The sequence below is a fragment of the Lolium perenne genome, chromosome 2 (genome assembly GCF_019359855.2).
Source record: "Lolium perenne isolate Kyuss_39 chromosome 2, Kyuss_2.0, whole genome shotgun sequence".
In the NCBI taxonomy this organism is placed as follows: Eukaryota; Viridiplantae; Streptophyta; class Magnoliopsida; order Poales; family Poaceae; genus Lolium; species Lolium perenne.
The window spans coordinates 153,038,210-153,055,698 of NC_067245.2; the positions used below are offsets into that span (position 1 = coordinate 153,038,210).

The window sequence follows — 17,489 nt, forward strand, 5'->3', positions numbered from 1 at the left end:
AACATATAGATCAGTTTGAAGTTATTTATAAATCTGGCAATGTATGGTACTGGAAGGTATTGTTAGTGTATCCCTCTGAATGAGAGGGGGGGATACACTTTTTTGAAACGAGGCAAAACGAGGCAAAAGCTTTGCCTTAAGTTACTGAAGATTCTGAATCCATATGTTATCTTTAGGGTTTCTATGAAATAATGAAACCGCCGCCGCTGTTGAGCAATAACATTGGAGACACATCAGTACGCCATTGAAGATTCCGACCTATTGATCCTCAGGGATTTTTGCCAAAAAAAACTCCTACTATTAAGTACGACCGAGAAGGCCGACTAGAGGGGGGTGAATAGACAACTACCAATTTTTAGTTTATTTTCTAATTTCGAAACACGATAAAATATAAGTTCTCTAGATTATGCAACTAGGTGAACAACCTACATGTGAAGAATGGAAACAAGCATACACGATACAAGTAGATAAGCAATTAAACAAGCTACACGAAGTGAAGGATAGAAATAACTACAGGGTGGAGATGATGAGCTATCTTGGAGTTCCCAAAAAAACACATTTATAGGTGGTACATCTCCATTGGAGAGATGTGGCGGGCTGGCGGCACATTGCCCACCAATAGCCACAATTGATCACCTTATTCTCCTCATACTCTCACACAATAGGAGGCTGATTCTCAAAGTTCTAGGGTAATTGCACTACAATAGTGCGCGCGTTATATGACGGTTATAAACGCCAAGCCACACCACCAAACGCCGTGGTTGCAGTTAGGCAGCACTTAAAAGCCGCCAGGAAGGGAAAAGTAAACACACATTGCTTCTTTTTTTCCGCAGGAAGATAAGAATCCACCACATGATCTAACCAAGACAATACGCCTCGGTAGATTAATAGACAATGCATAATTTCGTGCCGTCTACAGATAAGTTAATCACAATCAAATGCTTATAAAGTTATAATTAATTTGTCCATTCCATTCAAATCGGTATTGTTTCGCTGCGATATAAATTCCATCTCATTAGTAAAATATAAAACTGGTTACATTACACTTTTACCATTGTTTCGAAGGTAAATTACGCATCAACAAAAGGAGCAAATAAAACAGTAAAGAGATCTATCCATGCTCATGTCTTGGGAAGTAGGGACTATTCCCTATAGGATTTACGGTTGAGATTGACAGCAATAGATAATCAAGTGACTTGAAATTCAGAACACAAACTATGCAACGCTTCCCCACTTGCGCTTTGAGCTCGAGCCCATCGGTCCACCAACCCTCTAACCTCAGGCATCAAGTACATACATACTAGGCATCACGGCAGATAGCTCTGGCTGAAATAATGAAACTATGCCACTCCAAAAAAAAAACTATATCTATTTTTAACATTTGACTAACCAGCATTTTCCTATTCATATTTTGGTTCACAGTAAATGTTCATCAGCGACAGGTAGATGTACCCGCCCAAAATTCATGGTACCAAACGTAATTTTTTGGAAGAGGGGTGCCCGTTGTAATTATTTGGAAGGGGGTGCCCAATGTAATTTTGTAAGCGGCGTGGCATACGTGGGCGAAGCAGAGCAATAACTTCCAAGCTGGAAAATAAATTTGTAAACAATGAAAATGTAAACTTTTTTTTAGGTAGGGCGGCAACCACTGCCATCTGAACTAAGTTCTAAGATTGCTCCCATGGTACATGGCACAAGGGCACATGATTAAGCTGACATGGAAGTTACATGGACACCTGATGTTAATGATACTGCTATACAAAATCACCACTGCCCAAACAGGGAGGGATCTACTGTCGTCCATAGGATGCACACCGGACCTCTTGCAGATTTCAGTTCAACTATTGTAGTTTCACTTGCCTAGATGAGTCAGGATCCTGCTGATGAGGGCATCTTTCTTACCGGAAACTGGGAGGCCATGTGCCGTCAGGTATGATTTTAAATCCATTACCGTCATATCTTTCAGCTGCAAAATTAAAAATTCGTAATTTACATCAGTCTGGTTTACTTACAAAATTTGGATAAATGGTGTGATTTAGAGGAGAGATCAACGAAAATCAACATATCCAAATGCAACCCATGTTTTAGAAGGTGCATAGTTTAAGATGTACAGTCTTCTCATTATGTGTGCCTCAATATTTTAGACCAATTCAAAGAAATTTTTGGAATGCGAGGTTGCGGCATAATCTCGCTGCAGACTAGTTTTGGAATTACAGAGCGGGAAGTAGTCTAGTAGAGTGGGCAACTATTCAAAGACTAATTTGTCCAAGAATAGATGCATGTTAAGCTGTTTGTCGTACAAATATGATATTGGTACTTTGGTAGTATAACCTGACTACTCACCTTTCCATTATCTGCAAGGTCTGCCCAGTCATAAGTTGCGCTTTTCTGCGAAGCTGCATCAGTAATTGCTTTCCTCTTCTTTGAGGTCCCAGCTTTTGCTGCTGCTGCCTCAGCCTCCTCTTGGTCATAGTTTTCACCAAAGACTGAAGCCTTAAATTCCTCTATAGCTTTGACTACTCCTGACCTAAGATGAGGGAATAGGAAACATTTCACAATAAGATATGACATTACTATTGTATGTTTCTTCTATACAAGCAATATATTGATAAGTTGATCTTGAGCTTATTTAAGCATGCCATAGATTGTGCTTTATTATATAAACAACAAGAATATCTCAAGTTTATTTGAGCAAGCAGTATATTGTGTTTTTATCATCACAGCCCTGTTTGGGTGCAGCAAGAACACCAAGATAGCTGACTATATATATAATCAAGAATTTGCATTTGCAAGAAACAAATGGGGATTTAGGGTGTAGCAATGTAGCATACACAAATAGACAGATAAAAACATGTACCTAGCCAAGCCTTCTTCATCGGGCAGGGTCTCATCCTTTATATCCGGCATCTCATCCTCACCTAAGGCTAAGGCCTCCAAAATCCCGTAGTGTTTTTGCAATCCTGTTCCATGACAGAGAACAGAAGCCACAATCAGAATAATGAGAAAGTCACTGAATTTAGAGTGTTTGCACTGACTTCTAAATGCTTGTTGGCACGCTGGCCCAATAAGATCTAGGCTAACAATACATGAGCAAGCAATCATGTGCTATATAGTTCGTGGGATAGGGTAACCCTAAGACACACGCATAGCTTTAAGAGGAGTTTTATATGAATAACCAAAACTAAAATCCATTCTAAGGAAATGATTTACCTGGGTTAGCAAACTGTAATACAGAGAAATTCTTCAGATCAATGCGTCTCAACAGATTCGAAGCTTTCTTAATTTGTTCATCTGTAGCTCGCGGTGCATCTCCAGAAGTCAGATGAACCTGCACATTAATATAAATTGTTGGGTTGCCTAAAAGGGAAAATAGAGGCAGTGCCAATCGTTACCTCTTCAGGATATCTAACATCGTCCGAGTATGGAAGGTAGATCATGTGCATTCCAGGCGGCTCATCTTGACCACCAGAAGAAGTTGCCTCTTCCTGTTTTTTATTCCCAGAGTTTATTCAGAAAACAAATTAGTTATAGCTACAAAATTATAAATCCAAGAAGCTCGGACAGGAAAATCATGTTGTGTAATACAAAAAAGTGTGAATGTGATGCATGACTGTTCTTACCATCCAATCTGAAAGTTTTATCCTTAAGTGAGAAGTTGGAACATGGAAGATGGAAAAGTTGAATTTCTATCACTAAGAGAGCTACGTCATTTTTGATCTATTACTGATAACCTCATTACCTTACTGAGAAACATCCAAGCAATTAGTTGAATGAAGCAAGAAAAATAGTCATTTTGCTGAGTGCTGACATAATCAAACCCCAATATTGTTAGTCCTTTGCTGCCAAGACATAATCTATTGTCTATTGAGTGATGCAAAAGGGTACACATACAAAAACATAATTGGCGAATCTTATTTTACGGAAAACAGAGTATTAAGTGCAATTCACACTGTTTGAACTATTACATTGAATAGATTTGTTCCTAAAGAGGTTGCTGATATCATACACATAGCTCAGACTAAGATTTTACTATAGCAATCTTTGCAGAACAGACATAAACATGGAGAGCACATCTTACTTGTGCAACAATGGCTACAAGCTGCGGGCGAGTTGGGTTCCCATAAAATGCAAGTGCAAACCTGAAATCGTACATAACATAATTGTAAGTTTGTAAGACAGGCCATGTAACCGTAAAAGGAAACATGCAACATTACATTTATGATGATATAAGCGTGTGTACTCTTGTTTCGGAACATCGTGGCCACTTATTCCAAGAAGCACGTGAATACAACCATGTACATGGCACATGATAACTTGAAACGTGTCACAGCATAGCCCGACCCCCGCATCGCTCCCAGGCAACACAGGGGAACCCTAGCCGACGCATTCGCAGCACCGCTGCGTCCCCCAGCCCTGGCATGGCATGGTGGCTGTCAGGTTCTTCATCAATGACGGCACTCCTCCGCCATGTGGGGCCAAGGTACAGGGGCGACATGGAGTTGGTTCTAGGCCTCCAGATCGGGCTGCTCTGGACCCTAGGCCAATGGATCTGGGTCAGGCTCTCTTGGCTGAGCGGCTGGCGTCGGTGATAAGCAAGGTGGGCTAACCAGTCGTGGCTGTGAGGCGGGACTGCTGGGGAAAGCTAAGCCCAGCTGCAGCCAAGGCCAACGGCGGCAATGCGTGTCGACGCTGTCCTCGCTAGACACCGCCTGAGATGCTCCGGTGGAACCCTAGCTCCGGGATTCCCTGGATTGGACGATAGCGGCGTTAGTGTCTTGTTTCCCTCTAGGGCCATCGTTTTGGAGCTGGTTCCGGTTGAGGAACCCCCGTGGTTGGTGAAGGTGGTTGGTTGGCAAGTGGTCAGCTGGCGAGGCGTGAGTTCAGCCTAGCTATGGCGCTGATGAGTAAAGATTTGGTCGTTGCAAGATTTTGTTAGTCGGTTTTCCGGCGTGCCTGGTGGTTGGCGGTGTAAATGCTGGACTTCCCCTACTGCAAAGTCGGAGCTAATGTCATGCCGTTGCAGCTGTGACGATGACCTACAATGGGCGCTTGAAGGTCTTGATTGGCGCGAGTCTTGCATATCTCTTCAAAGCTCTTCATCAGAATCAGAGCAACCAGTCTTCGAAGCTAAGGTTGGACTGTTGGGCATGGGCCAACGTCGGCTTCACGAAGCCGCGGCGGCAAACGATTCTTAGATCATCTTGGTAATGACAACAGTTCTCGTCTCGGTTGTGTGTACGCAAGTTGTGTTGGTAGCCATGTTGGTTGTGTGTGCCCTCGAGGCTATTGTGTTCCATGACAGTAGGGAAGCGTGTCTGTATCGGTTTTCAGCTGGTATCCCACTAATTGACTGGTAAATTCTCTCGTTCCTTTTTAAATAAATGGGGTAGCATTGCCCCTTTTTGTTCAAAATAAAGATGCTCTCTCTGTCCTGGTTCATAGGGCTTGCGCGTATCCCTAGGTCGTAAATTTGAACATAATAATACAAGACATATATTACAAAACATATATCATTAGAAAGCTTAGATGTTCTACTTTCTAATGACATAATTTTTATGTTGTACAACTTGATATTATGTTGACCAAATTGACAACCTAGAAATACGCGCAAGCCCTATGAACTGAGACGGAGGTAGTAGCTTGAAACATTAATAAAAGAATATTATCTTGATAGGATAAGCGATTATCTGTTGACTTTGGCATAAGTAAAGCTCTTGTTCACTTTGGCATCTCACATAGATAATGGATACATTAGTGAAGCTCTTGATTACTTTGGCATCTCCCATAAACAACAAGAGACATGTAAAGCTGAGCGTAAATATGCCAAAACGAAAACTAGAAGTGTTTTGAATTTTTATATCCATACTTGATTACAATTTATATGAAGTCTAAAGTATGTAAGACTGAGATGCAGAAACCAGTCTCTAGATTAATCATTCAATCAATATACAACCAACAAAAATTACAAGAAACATGCTTAATTAGGCATTGTTATGTGGGCAAAGACATATAAAAGAATGTCTACGGCTGCTGAGGGTTGAAGTATAGCAGTAGCAAGACATTAAGTCAGATTCAGAGTTAGTTTGCAAAGAGTACGAGTTTGAAGTTAGTACATGTGTGTTTAGGAGTCCAAGAGGTATTTGAGTAGTATCCAGTTAGGTAGGCATACAATATGAACTCAGTGATTGTAACCTTTCTAATCAGGCAATAACAAATCTATTTTCTCATCTCGTTTCTCCTATCTCATCCCCGATACCCAAATCGTGCACTGCTCCGGCGACACAGCAAACCGCTACCCGTTACATTCATCATCGCGAGGGCGTAACAGGCATAGCATGAGGAAATCAGGTAAATGACATTGACTGCGCACTTACGGGTTAGAAGAGTGGCCTAAAAACATTTTAGATATATTACCTGAATAAATAACTCGCTCTGTTATCTACCATATTACCATTACCATGTTTTCAACATCAGAAGTTTTATTCTAATTTTCCTGGCGTCTCAGCAGACTAGAGACCAGATTATCAAAGAATATCTTAGGTCACACCAAGCTGTTTGCCAAGACCCTCTCCGTCCGACTTGCCCCCAAACTCCACCAGATCGTCTTCCGCATTCAGAACGCTTTCATTCGTTAGCGCTCCTAACACAACGCTTTTTGGTGAAGGCCTCCCATCTACAAGAGCTCGGCCACGTCCCTGCATTATTCAACTGATGAGATGGACTTGGTGTCCACCCACCTTGGCTGCCGACTGGAGAAGTTCCCGCTCAGTTACCTTGGCATAACCTACTGCGCAACTCCAACCCGTTGTCTCTAGTGAGCTCTGTATGCCATCGTTCCACAACGCAGAGTGATCAAGGCTGCCGACAAAATTCGTCTTAGCTTTATATGCAAGGGTCGCAAGGAGGTCAACAAAGGCAGCTGCCTTGTCAGCTGGCAGCAGGTATGTCAGCCGCTTGACTTTGGAGGCTTGGGTATGCAAGACCTCGAGAGAGCTGGTGCGCTTCGCCTACAGTGACTTTGGTTCAGCCATACTAATGGTGATTGCTCTTGGAGCAGGCTCGAGCTTCAGCTCACGGCAATGGAAAGAGCCATGTTCTTTGCGTCCACCTTCATGAGTGTGGGCAACAGAACCAACTTGGTGTTCTGGGAAGATAGGTGGCTTGATGGACGTGCTGTCATCAAGATTGCAAGGGCTGTACTAGGAGCAGCTCTTGCAAGTTAACTTGGCGCTCCTGGGCACCTCATAAGGTCAAGGTTTTCTTTTGGCTCGCTGGACTTAATCGTTGCTGAACTGCGGAACGGTTAGCTCGCCGTAATCGTCCTCATCAGCCAGCCTGTATGCTTTACAAACTGACTCTGGAGACGATGGCGCACCTCCTCGGCGATTGACCTTTCTCCAGACATATTTGGTCCAAGGTTCTATCCTGGGTCAGGTTCCCCCTTCACCATCCCAACTTCGGTGAGCCCCTAAGTGACAGGTGGTTTCATTCCAAAACCAGAATCCGGAAGGTTCTCCGCCAGGGCGCTGCCTCTCTGGTTCTCCTCACCTCCTGGATGACCTGCATGTTTGACGGAGCCACTCTTCTCGGACGAATAAGAGAGGAAGCCAATCTTTGGGTGCGCGCTGGAGCTTAAGGGCTTACGGCTTGTTTACCAAGAACTTAGTTGCTCTTTGTTATCTTTATTTCCTGCCAAGCTAGGCCCCTTCTTGGGGCTTTGCCCTTGCATTTTTCTCGGAAAAATATATTGTTTCAACAGAAGCCACGACAAAGCAACAAAATGGATCTGCTGTGAATATAACAACATGTTTTGTTCCATTACCAGGGTTGTGAAATTTGAGATCACTTGTGCACGAAGTGATGCTTCAGCAAAATGTTCCGATCATGTCCATTTAATTTATTACTTGTTGTGAATAATACCTCAACATCACACGCAAGTGCTTGTCACCAGAAATTATCCCAAATAACAAGAAAATGTCATGTGAGAACGAATAATCCAATAATAATTATTTTGCACTGCATTTGGTGATTCAGGATAGCTTTATGCACATTAACAGGTTTCAGTTCCCAGACAAAAAAAAAATATCTGAAGTGATCATGCAGTTCTGGCAGGATCAGGAATAAGTGACTAACCGTCGAAGACGCAGCATCGAGCTATGTAAAGCAACGAAAACGCGAGTGCTTCCAAATATTTGCTGCATCAAAGCAAAGGAGGTAAATCTAGCATGCACCCATTATTTAACATCCCTAAATATGTTCAGCATTGAGCTATGTAAAGCAACGAAAACGCATGTGCTTCCCACTTTTTGCTTCATCAAAGCAAAGGAGGTAAATCTAACACGCACCCATTATTTAACAGCTATAAATATGTATAAAAATATTTATGTGATCACTAATCCCGATAACATAAAGTCACCATCACTGTAGCGAACATTATATTTTTACGATGAGAACAAGTTCTCGAACCTGACCAAGCAGTATGCACTAGAAGTGCTAAGTCAAACCACAAAAATTGTCTTCACATATAAGGAGAACATTCTCATCGAGGAAAATATTGAAAGTTTACACTAAGATTATCTACCTCAAGCTAGAGAAGCATATATATGAAAACATTCTCATGAAGGAAAATTATTGGGAATTTACAGCTAAGATTATCAGCCTGAAGGTAGAGAAGTAAATGGTCTGGATTAAAACATGAAGGTTATGCGCAAAATGGCAAAGTATCATTGGTAATGAGTTTATCAGCATAGAATGTATTTTTACCTCATCACTGGGATAAATAAATGTCGATGGTCTTAAGTTATGATAATCTTTCAAGCAATCTAATGGCTTGAACCCTAAAAGGCGAAGATGGTGACTTGAAACCCTCTTCACATCAGACAGTTCGCGAACAGAAAATTTAACTACTTTGCTGCAAAAACATGAAGACGTAGAGTGTTTAAGATCACAAAGGCAAAAATCGAACTGAAACAAAAAAAAAATGTTGAATATGTGGCGATTGACGAAGCAATCAGGAAGAAGATACTGGGAGTAAGTCAAACAAAACCAGAAATAAAAATAAATAAATGGGTACATGACACCTCCAGTGTCATATGTGTTTCTTGGCAGTGTCATAAGTGTACTTACTCATTGTATAGCTGGAAGCGCTTTTGGGGATCCTGAAGAAGGGCCCCAGTGTCATTGCATATGAAAGACCTTTCAGCCTGTATAACAATATCTTTTATGTGTTAAAAAATGTAAGCACAAAGCAACTGCAAGAGAAGAGCTTTCCCAATAAAATAAAGCTAATAACAATGTGAACTCTTGTTTTTGACAAGATAAGATATGCAACAATTAGTTATGCGGGTACACTCTGGGGCAGATCCAGAAAAAAGAAGGCCCAATGATTGTGTACACACGCTTACACAACTAGTAGAAAACCAAATGGTAACGTGAGGAAACAAGCCATCTCATATACAAATTTCTGTTGTTTTAACCCTTGAAAAAGCACTTGGAGTTGTCTTTATGTAGTTTTTATTTAACTGATAAGATTATGTGTGTAATTGTTGTATTGCAAGATAATAAGCCATGATCAAAACGCTGGCAACCTTTTCATTTGCACTTATGAACTAATTATCATGCACATCTCCTATTCCGCCCTTCTGTTCAGAAGTACTGGTTTATGGTTCTTTAGTTTAGCTCATTTGCCATCAAATTCACTTCAAGTTCAAGAACTCAAGGTCTGCGTGGACATAAAAAAATATAGCACTATATCAAATCAAATGATGTCATGTAGCCATCAGATCCTTCAATCATGCATCTGACCAATTCACTGCTCATTCCACTCATTACATTAAATCATATTTCAAGATCCCATCAGTGTCGCTTGCCCAGGGCAGCAACAGGGCTGCACATTAAGAAAGGAATAGAACAGACACGAGTTAGTTTGGTAACTACTTGGATATGGCTAGTGTCCCTTAATGATATGACTAGTAGTAGTTATAGCAGGATAGGTGCATCGGACGTACATGTACAAGGAAACCTGTTATATTAGGAAAGGTCTTAGGTCTCATTTATCCTTCGTAAGTCTTAAATTTGAACTGAGATCCAACTTGTAGATCAAGTTAGTTATCCTACACAAAGAACTAGCTTGTAATTGTTCAAGGCAGTCAAACCATAACTAAAGTTCAAATAGTCCTTAGAGCCTCTCTTCCACATCAAGGACAAGCCCTGCTGCTGGACTGAAGAGGGCCAGTGCCCTATCCCTGGCCTTCAGACCATTACCCTACACAATATATCTGATTGTGGACCAAGGTCAACACCCCAAAACCAAACTATGTGTTTCCATCTCCAGGTAGGTGTTCCTCTCATGGTAATTATTGACTGTCCGTAATCTGGGTCTAGAAAAATCAGTTAACACAATGTCATCATAAAGAACGCTGCATTATCAACGATGAAAACATTCTCACTTCCTGGTGAAACAAACCAAATATCCTTAGAGTTTAGAACAGGAAAATAAAATGCTTAGACGTTATTCAACATTATCCAAGCGGTGGTACTCAGCAGAATGATATGTATAGTTGTGAGATAGGACATGATTATGGTGAGGTCGTCACAACTTTTTTGATGATAGCATAACAATCTTTGATGGTGCATGGGTGAAATACAAATATAAAAGCAACAAACAGATTGTTTTTTCATGAGCATAACTTCACCTTTAATGGAAGGTTACTGATTGAGTCAAGCCATGTAACCGTTCCTACAAAGAGAATTAACAAGTTTATGCTTAAGTTGCAACAACAATTTGTAAAGAAGCATAGAACAGACAGATAGTCAGAGCATGCCTGGAACAGTTGGACGGATTAGCGCATATGTGTTCACCTCTATGCAAACATCATCTGTAATTGCAAATGAAAGAGTTTTGACTTTGCGCTTCTTCATCATTCGCTTTCTCAGTTGATTAGTCATGTCCTCCAGCCTTCAAAGAAACAATACTAGAATGAGATTAAGAGTAGGTAGGTCTAAACTATAACATTTATCTAAGAGATGCTAAGGTGTAGCTGGAGCCTCCAAAACCTTCATAGTGTTTGGAGTCTGTCCATAAGAGTTAGTATTCTGGTTACATATTACAGTTTTACTAGTTAGAGACAGGTTTCAGTCCATGTCCTAGGGCAGCTATATCCTAGTCTGTATGGTGTCCTTTATCTAGGGTGTGTGTAACCATACTTGAATGAAGCAACAATCCAAATCAGGAATAGTTCACAGCCTTGCTCCACAGCTGGGGAGATGCCATGCCGTGCACACGAGGGTGAACTACGCTTTCACTCAAAACGTTAGAGCACACAGCGAACCCAGCTCGTCACACACGAGCCTATGCCTTACCAGCCCAGGTCCACCAGAGCCTGCAACCAAATAAGGCCTCAGGCCTAACTCAACCCAAAAGACTAGCCTGATGGGTAAGGTTTGCCCCACCTTATAAGTTGGGTCCCCCCACATTAATATTCCGATGTGGGACTAAACCTAACATTCTCCCCCGTCACACATCAGGCTGAATGGGCTCACCTGTCATGCAACTGTTACCGGGTTTTTTTCAACCATGGGCCCTGATGCCAAGTACTTCCTGGCGACATGTTGCCCTCCAGTTACTAGGAGATGAGTTCCGAGGCTCTGATACCACTTGTTAAAGTGCACAGCGGTTTGGCCCAGCTCGTCACACCAAGCCTATGCCTTACCAGCCCAGGTCCACGGAGCCCACAACCAAATAAGGCCTTTGGCGTTCGGCCTAACTCAGCCCAAAAAACTAGCCTGATGTGAGGTTTGCCCCACACCTTATAAGTTGGGGTTCCCCCACATTAATTTTCCGACCTGGGACCAGACCTAACGCAAACCACAATTCTCGCCTACACCTACATCCACCTCTTCCCTACACCCAAACACATACAGCAAGATTAGTACACAAGAAGTACCCCTTAGGTTAGTTAACCTAAATACCGTACCAAATATCAAAAGAACTTTATGGAATATATTTCTACAGCTCAAACAAAGATAACAAGTGAACTAACTTTGATTAGTTTAGTCCTCCTATATATATAAATCATGTGGAGGACTCCGCACAGCGGACAAATTTCATGGAGGGCATTAACAAGTCTACATAGTCACAAGACACAAGACACGACAGATTGTATAATTGCTTGCCCGCTCTGGTTCTGTCACACGGATTATCTCCATTCACCACAGTTGCAATCTAACACTCAAGCATCAATATTTGCTTCTACTTTTCTTTGTACAAGGTAATGAGAAGAATAAAATGATATGGAGTAAAACTCAAGCATCAATATTTGCAATCTAACACGGAATATTTTCATTCTCCATTCACATTTGTATGAACAAGACAAAACAAACAATCAACAAGTAAAACTCATGCTCAAAGAAAGAACAATACTTTTCACCAGCAGATGGCACATACTGCACTATCTCATCTCCCTCCAGACCAATCAAATCCTGCCAGTGGAAGTTGCTTAGCAGTTAACACTGATACGGGAGGGGAGGGGAGGGGGTGCGAGCACTTACTGCATAAAACAGGGACATGTTGAAGTCCTCATCGGGCCTACTCAATGGAAGAAGTTCAATAGACAGGCCAAGATCTTGTGCATCCTGATCGTAGACAGGTAATCATACAGCAAAAAGATAGATCATTAGAGAACACCATATACATTGCAAATGTGCGCTGAATAGAATAGATGTTTGTGTCATAGACAAACTTTTGCCCGTTGAATTGTTGTCCTAATCATATCAGTCTTTACTGCTCCTGTAATACCACCAAAAGGATCATCCTCATTGGTGAATATGAGAATTCTCTTACTCACAGTCTTCACAGATCTGACAAATTTCATACGAATAAAGTGGAATCACTGAACTTGAATCATATAGGTGTTAACCATTACATTAAATGATGATTAGATCACATACAGAATGATGCATTCGTTTACATGTACATAAATGCATCAACATTCAGCAGAAAACTGTTAAAGCACCTAAAATATGTTGCATTCACTTACAAGTATAACATGCAAAATTATCAAGCTAACACAAACAAGATCATTGAGCATAACATACAGAAACTGTAGCTTTACTGCAGTACTGTAACGAAAGGTACAGATAATACTTGTTACGTATGCAGGCTACACGGCTACAAAAAATGTTTAAGGCTACTGAAATGTGTAATCAATATAAATTATAACATCTAAGAGACGGAGAAAAGTGGAGTTACCCTTTGCGCAGCAGTGCCTGTGCAACCCAAAGAGCATTGTACAGGGTGTTCTCTCGAGATCCAGAGGTTATTCCATATCGACTACCAATATTACTCATAAAAGAATCTAGGATGAGCAAAAAACACTATTTAGAACCATGTAGTGAAAACAGAAGTGCTGAGTTTTTTCGTACACAGGTATCCCACTCCAATCTTATCCATCTGGCCATTTGTTCATTCCAAAGCAAAATGAAATAATATCATGCCTAGTATGTTGATGTACTATTACAAATGATATTTCAAAAACAATTTTCTAGGAACACGAATATGAGCCTTAAAGTTACTAATGACTAAGAGAATACAGAAGATAAAATGAAACTAAGATGAGATGCAAAATGCCAGAATCAAATGAGATAATACAGTGTCTGAGTTTCAGTCTTGTAGCATGATTTTTATGCAGATGCAATGTGACATCAGGCAGCATCCAACTGTACAGTTTTAAATTATGGGTACATACAAATCCAGCATATGAAAGTAGCATAGAATGTTTATCCCTCGAACTTTGACCAGCTGTTTCAAAAGGAGCAATTTGTGTAGCAGCATTACCTTCTATACAAGAAAACTCTTTAATCAGTCTTGCATCAGGCCTATCAAGTGGTTCTCTTTCTGTGACATTGTAAACATATACACCAGCCAGTTCCTGTAGATTTTTCTTTTCTTTCTGCAATAGTTATGTGATAGCTATATCAAAAGAGTGTGCATACATATATAATATTAGTGTATCAGTTCCACTTCCTAAGTGTTCGAGCACTTCATAAGGAACAGCATAAATAATCTAATCAGGTAGCGCCGCTTATTTCTTCAGAAACAGTAATCTAGACTATATGGTGAAAAACAAAAAGTTAAGGTCAATTTTTCACAGCTAACCGCTATAACAGACAAAAGAACGAGTTAGATTAAAATGTCATTCTTTCAAGTTTCAACGTCTGGCACTGGCAGCTCTGATCCTTTTGTTCGATGTTGAATGAAGTGAACTTCAGTCTTCAAAGACATAATTTAAATCTTCTCAGTGTTGATTCATCAGCCTTCATAACAGTACATGTATCAAGTACAAACTAGGAAGCTATGTTGTCACAGTGAGCAATACTGGCAAAATTAACATCTCAACTAACTGTTTGAAACTTAAATAGCTTGCCTTTGCATGGTCCGAGCAATTACTTGTGGTAAAATCATAGCATGTGGGGTACCAAATAAAGTAGCTAACCAATCAAGCATCGAGTTAAAGGTTACAACACTTACGGTGTTGAAGAAACATATTGCAACTTCATCACGGGAACTTCCAATGATCTGTGTCTTCAGAGACTGTGTGATGCAGTTCACTATGGTCCGAAAATGTGTCTCCTGTTTTTCATCTTCCTGCAGGAGACAACAAGAACAGAATGTTTCATTACCTAGTAAATGAATATGACCACGGACCTTCGCAGGCTAAATATCGCCAAATACTAACTGTAATTAGTCACAAAGCAAACACTGCAGAACACTAAGGTTAGCCACCTACTTTACTAGAAACTTGTGAACAAAATAACGCCTTAATTACAGAATAAAAAATGTTGTCAATCTGTCAAATTAGGCGCGTATAAAAATGAGCTGGTTGTGCCTTACCTGGGAGGCAGTCGCAGGCGTAAACATCTTGGGCGAGGCGTCAATGAGGTATACGACCATCTCCTTGTTGGCCTCTCTCTCCTGCATCCAAATCCAGCAGACGGTAGCATCAGCACACGGGTTCAAATCGCATCAATCGAACCCAAAATGGAAAGGGGAAAAGGAGGGGGAGAGGGAGCAGGGAGCGGACATGGAGGTTGTCGTCATCCTCGTCGCTGTCGTCGCGGAATATGCCCTCGGGATCAAGGTCCATGGCAGCGGCCGAAGCTAGGCAGACGGGCGAGGACGGAGGCGCTCGAGGAACCTTCCCGTAGCTTCTAGAATCGTCCGAGCCTCCTAGGGTTTATGGCGCTTGAGGAAAGCTTCAGGTGAGAGTGGACTCGGTAGTCAGAAGGGAGGGAGACCTCGTGTATGGTGGGCTTGGCCTGCCAGTATCCATGGGCTTTTCTGGGCTGACACGCATTGCCAAAAATGGCGCCATAATATTTCACCAAATTCGAATGCAATGTCCATCCTTGTGGCGCCGGCCCCTGAATTGGCAAAAATCTGCTCTTATCCCGCCCTGGCAGGATTACTGTGTGCACGTCTGGCGGGCGGCGGCCACAGATTCGTAGATTCAGGAATTCATTGTGGCTATCCACGAAGAACCAAAAAGTTTCCCGCCTGCCCTCCACCCAAATCCCAAAATTGGGCAAACAATCTAGATCCAAACGCGGCTACGGATTGTTCCAGTAATTTCGTCCAGATTCCAATCGCATGCATCGAGGCCTCGACATTCGTCCACCTACTGTTCATCCGGTCAAGATCACTACCTATTGATTAAGATATTGAAAATATCCTCCAATTATTAAGACAGCACACAAAATTTAGGACGAATGAAGGAAACCATTAACACCAGTACATTCATGCGGAAGCAGATCTAAGAACATGATTTTTGCATAACACGGAACATTGTATTATAGATTGGAATATAGCACTGCGAACGATCGAACCGGCGAAAGCACGGATCGGATTTACAGGATGACACTTCCTAACACATGAGGATTCAAGACGATCTACTAATGGTGGATACTGGCCACCAACTACAAGATGTAAAGCGAAAATAAGGGGGAGCAAGCTACGAGGCAGGGAGGCAAGCAGGAGCCGCCGCCGGTGTCTACTTCTTGGCCTTCCTGGGTGCAGACTTCTTCGAGGGGGCTGCAGCCTTCTTGGGCGTCGCCGCCTTCTTCTTGGGGGTGGCAGCCTTCTTCTTGGGGGTGGCGGCCTTCTTCACGGGCGTGGCCGCCTTCTTGGCAGCAGCAGCAGGCGCCTTCTTCTTGCCGGGCGCGTCCTTGGCAGAGGTCTTGGCTGCCTTGGCAGGGCGTCCCCTGGGCTTGGCCGGAGCAGCGGCCTTGGTCTTGGCGACGGTAGCCTTGGCTTTTGGCTTGGGAGACGCCTTGGCCTTGGTGGCCTTAGCTGCCTTCTTGGCCGGCTTCGCGGCCTTGGGCTTCGCGGCGGACTTCCCAGCTGGCCTGCCGACCTTGCCCTTGGGCTTGGCGGCGGCGGGCGCAGCAGCGGGCAGCTTGAAGGAGTTCTTGACCTTGGTCAGCTTGCCGGCGGCGATGAGCCTCTTGAGGTTGCCGGAGATGAGCTTCTTGAAGTTGGCCGGCAGCTTGGCGCCGTACTTGGACTCAACGTGCTTGGAGATGGCCACCGAGCTGGATCCGCCTCTCTCCTTGAGCGCCGCGATCGCCTCCACGATCATCTGCAAAGCAGCAGCGAGATGCCATTTCAGGATTTTCAGATCCAGCACGAGAAACGAGCACAAAATTGAGGAACCACGAGAGAAATAAAATAGATCGACCGATCGAACCCTTCGTACGTACCTCGGCGTAGGACGGGTGGGCGGCGGCGGGGCGGGGCTTGGCGGTGCCGGCGGCCTTCTTGGCCTTGGGCTCCTTCTTGGCCTTGGCCGGCTTGGCGGCCTTCTTCTCGGCCACCTCAGGGGCGGCGGCGGCGGCCGGCGACTCGACCTCGGGAGCCTGGACCTCAGGGGCAGCCACCTCTGTCGCCATTGCAATCTGTCTCAGGTAGCTGGTGGCAGGAAAGGGGAATGGAAGGCCGGGGTGCTGGTGATGCTGCGGCTGTGGTGATGGATGAGGTGGCCGGAGTGCGGGACGAGGGTGCTTAAATAGCGTGGATGAGGTCGCCCGAGCCGCGCCCTCATTGGCCGGGCCGACCCTCACGCGGATCGCCGCCCGGATGCGCCTGCTTTTGACGTCAGCCGTCAGATCCCGCGATATCCAACGGACTGAAGCGCTTCTTTCCCCATCGCTCGGATTCTGCCCCGCGGGTCGGCTACCCCCGCCCGCGATCCTGTTCCGGCATGTGCTTCTGCCTCGACTTTGCGAGCTTGCGCCTCTCGACTCCATCCACCGTTTCCCCTGAAATTTCTTCCATTATGTAGGTAAGTAAATTATCTTTCGAATGTGATTTGTTTCGAGGTGTTTGGTTGAGTATTCCGGGAGAAAATCGCCGCCGAGTGACAGCCGGTCGGTTGAGGGGAGCCAAGCGGGCAGGTGTGTTTCTCTCCCGACTTGGGAGCGCGATATCTCTCGTC

At 43.3% G+C, this 17,489-nt stretch overlaps 2 protein-coding genes across 2 annotated transcripts; both read right to left on the reverse strand.

The window, feature by feature from the left end:
- Window positions 1-1,559: 1,559 nt before the first annotated feature.
- On the reverse strand, window positions 1,560-15,287 carry LOC127321886 (ATP-dependent DNA helicase 2 subunit KU70). Its single transcript, XM_051350844.2, has 19 exons — window positions 15,081-15,287; window positions 14,891-14,971; window positions 14,528-14,644; window positions 13,835-13,949; window positions 13,250-13,355; window positions 12,741-12,858; window positions 12,550-12,633; window positions 12,422-12,480; window positions 10,824-10,957; window positions 10,695-10,738; window positions 9,127-9,203; window positions 8,764-8,911; window positions 8,134-8,195; window positions 4,079-4,139; window positions 3,393-3,485; window positions 3,211-3,328; window positions 2,858-2,960; window positions 2,344-2,527; window positions 1,560-1,966 (listed from the first exon to the last, which is right to left on the reverse strand). The coding sequence occupies exons 1-19, from the start codon at window positions 15,141-15,143 to the stop codon at window positions 1,853-1,855; spliced, it is 1,881 nt and encodes a 626-aa protein (XP_051206804.1). The 5' UTR covers window positions 15,144-15,287; the 3' UTR covers window positions 1,560-1,852.
- A 534-nt stretch (window positions 15,288-15,821) lies between these two features.
- Window positions 15,822-17,040, reverse strand: LOC127321887 (uncharacterized). The gene is made up of 2 exons (XM_051350845.2): window positions 16,756-17,040; window positions 15,822-16,634 (listed from the first exon to the last, which is right to left on the reverse strand). The coding sequence occupies exons 1-2, from the start codon at window positions 16,942-16,944 to the stop codon at window positions 16,047-16,049; spliced, it is 777 nt and encodes a 258-aa protein (XP_051206805.1). The 5' UTR covers window positions 16,945-17,040; the 3' UTR covers window positions 15,822-16,046.
- Between the last annotated feature and the right edge of the window lie 449 nt (window positions 17,041-17,489).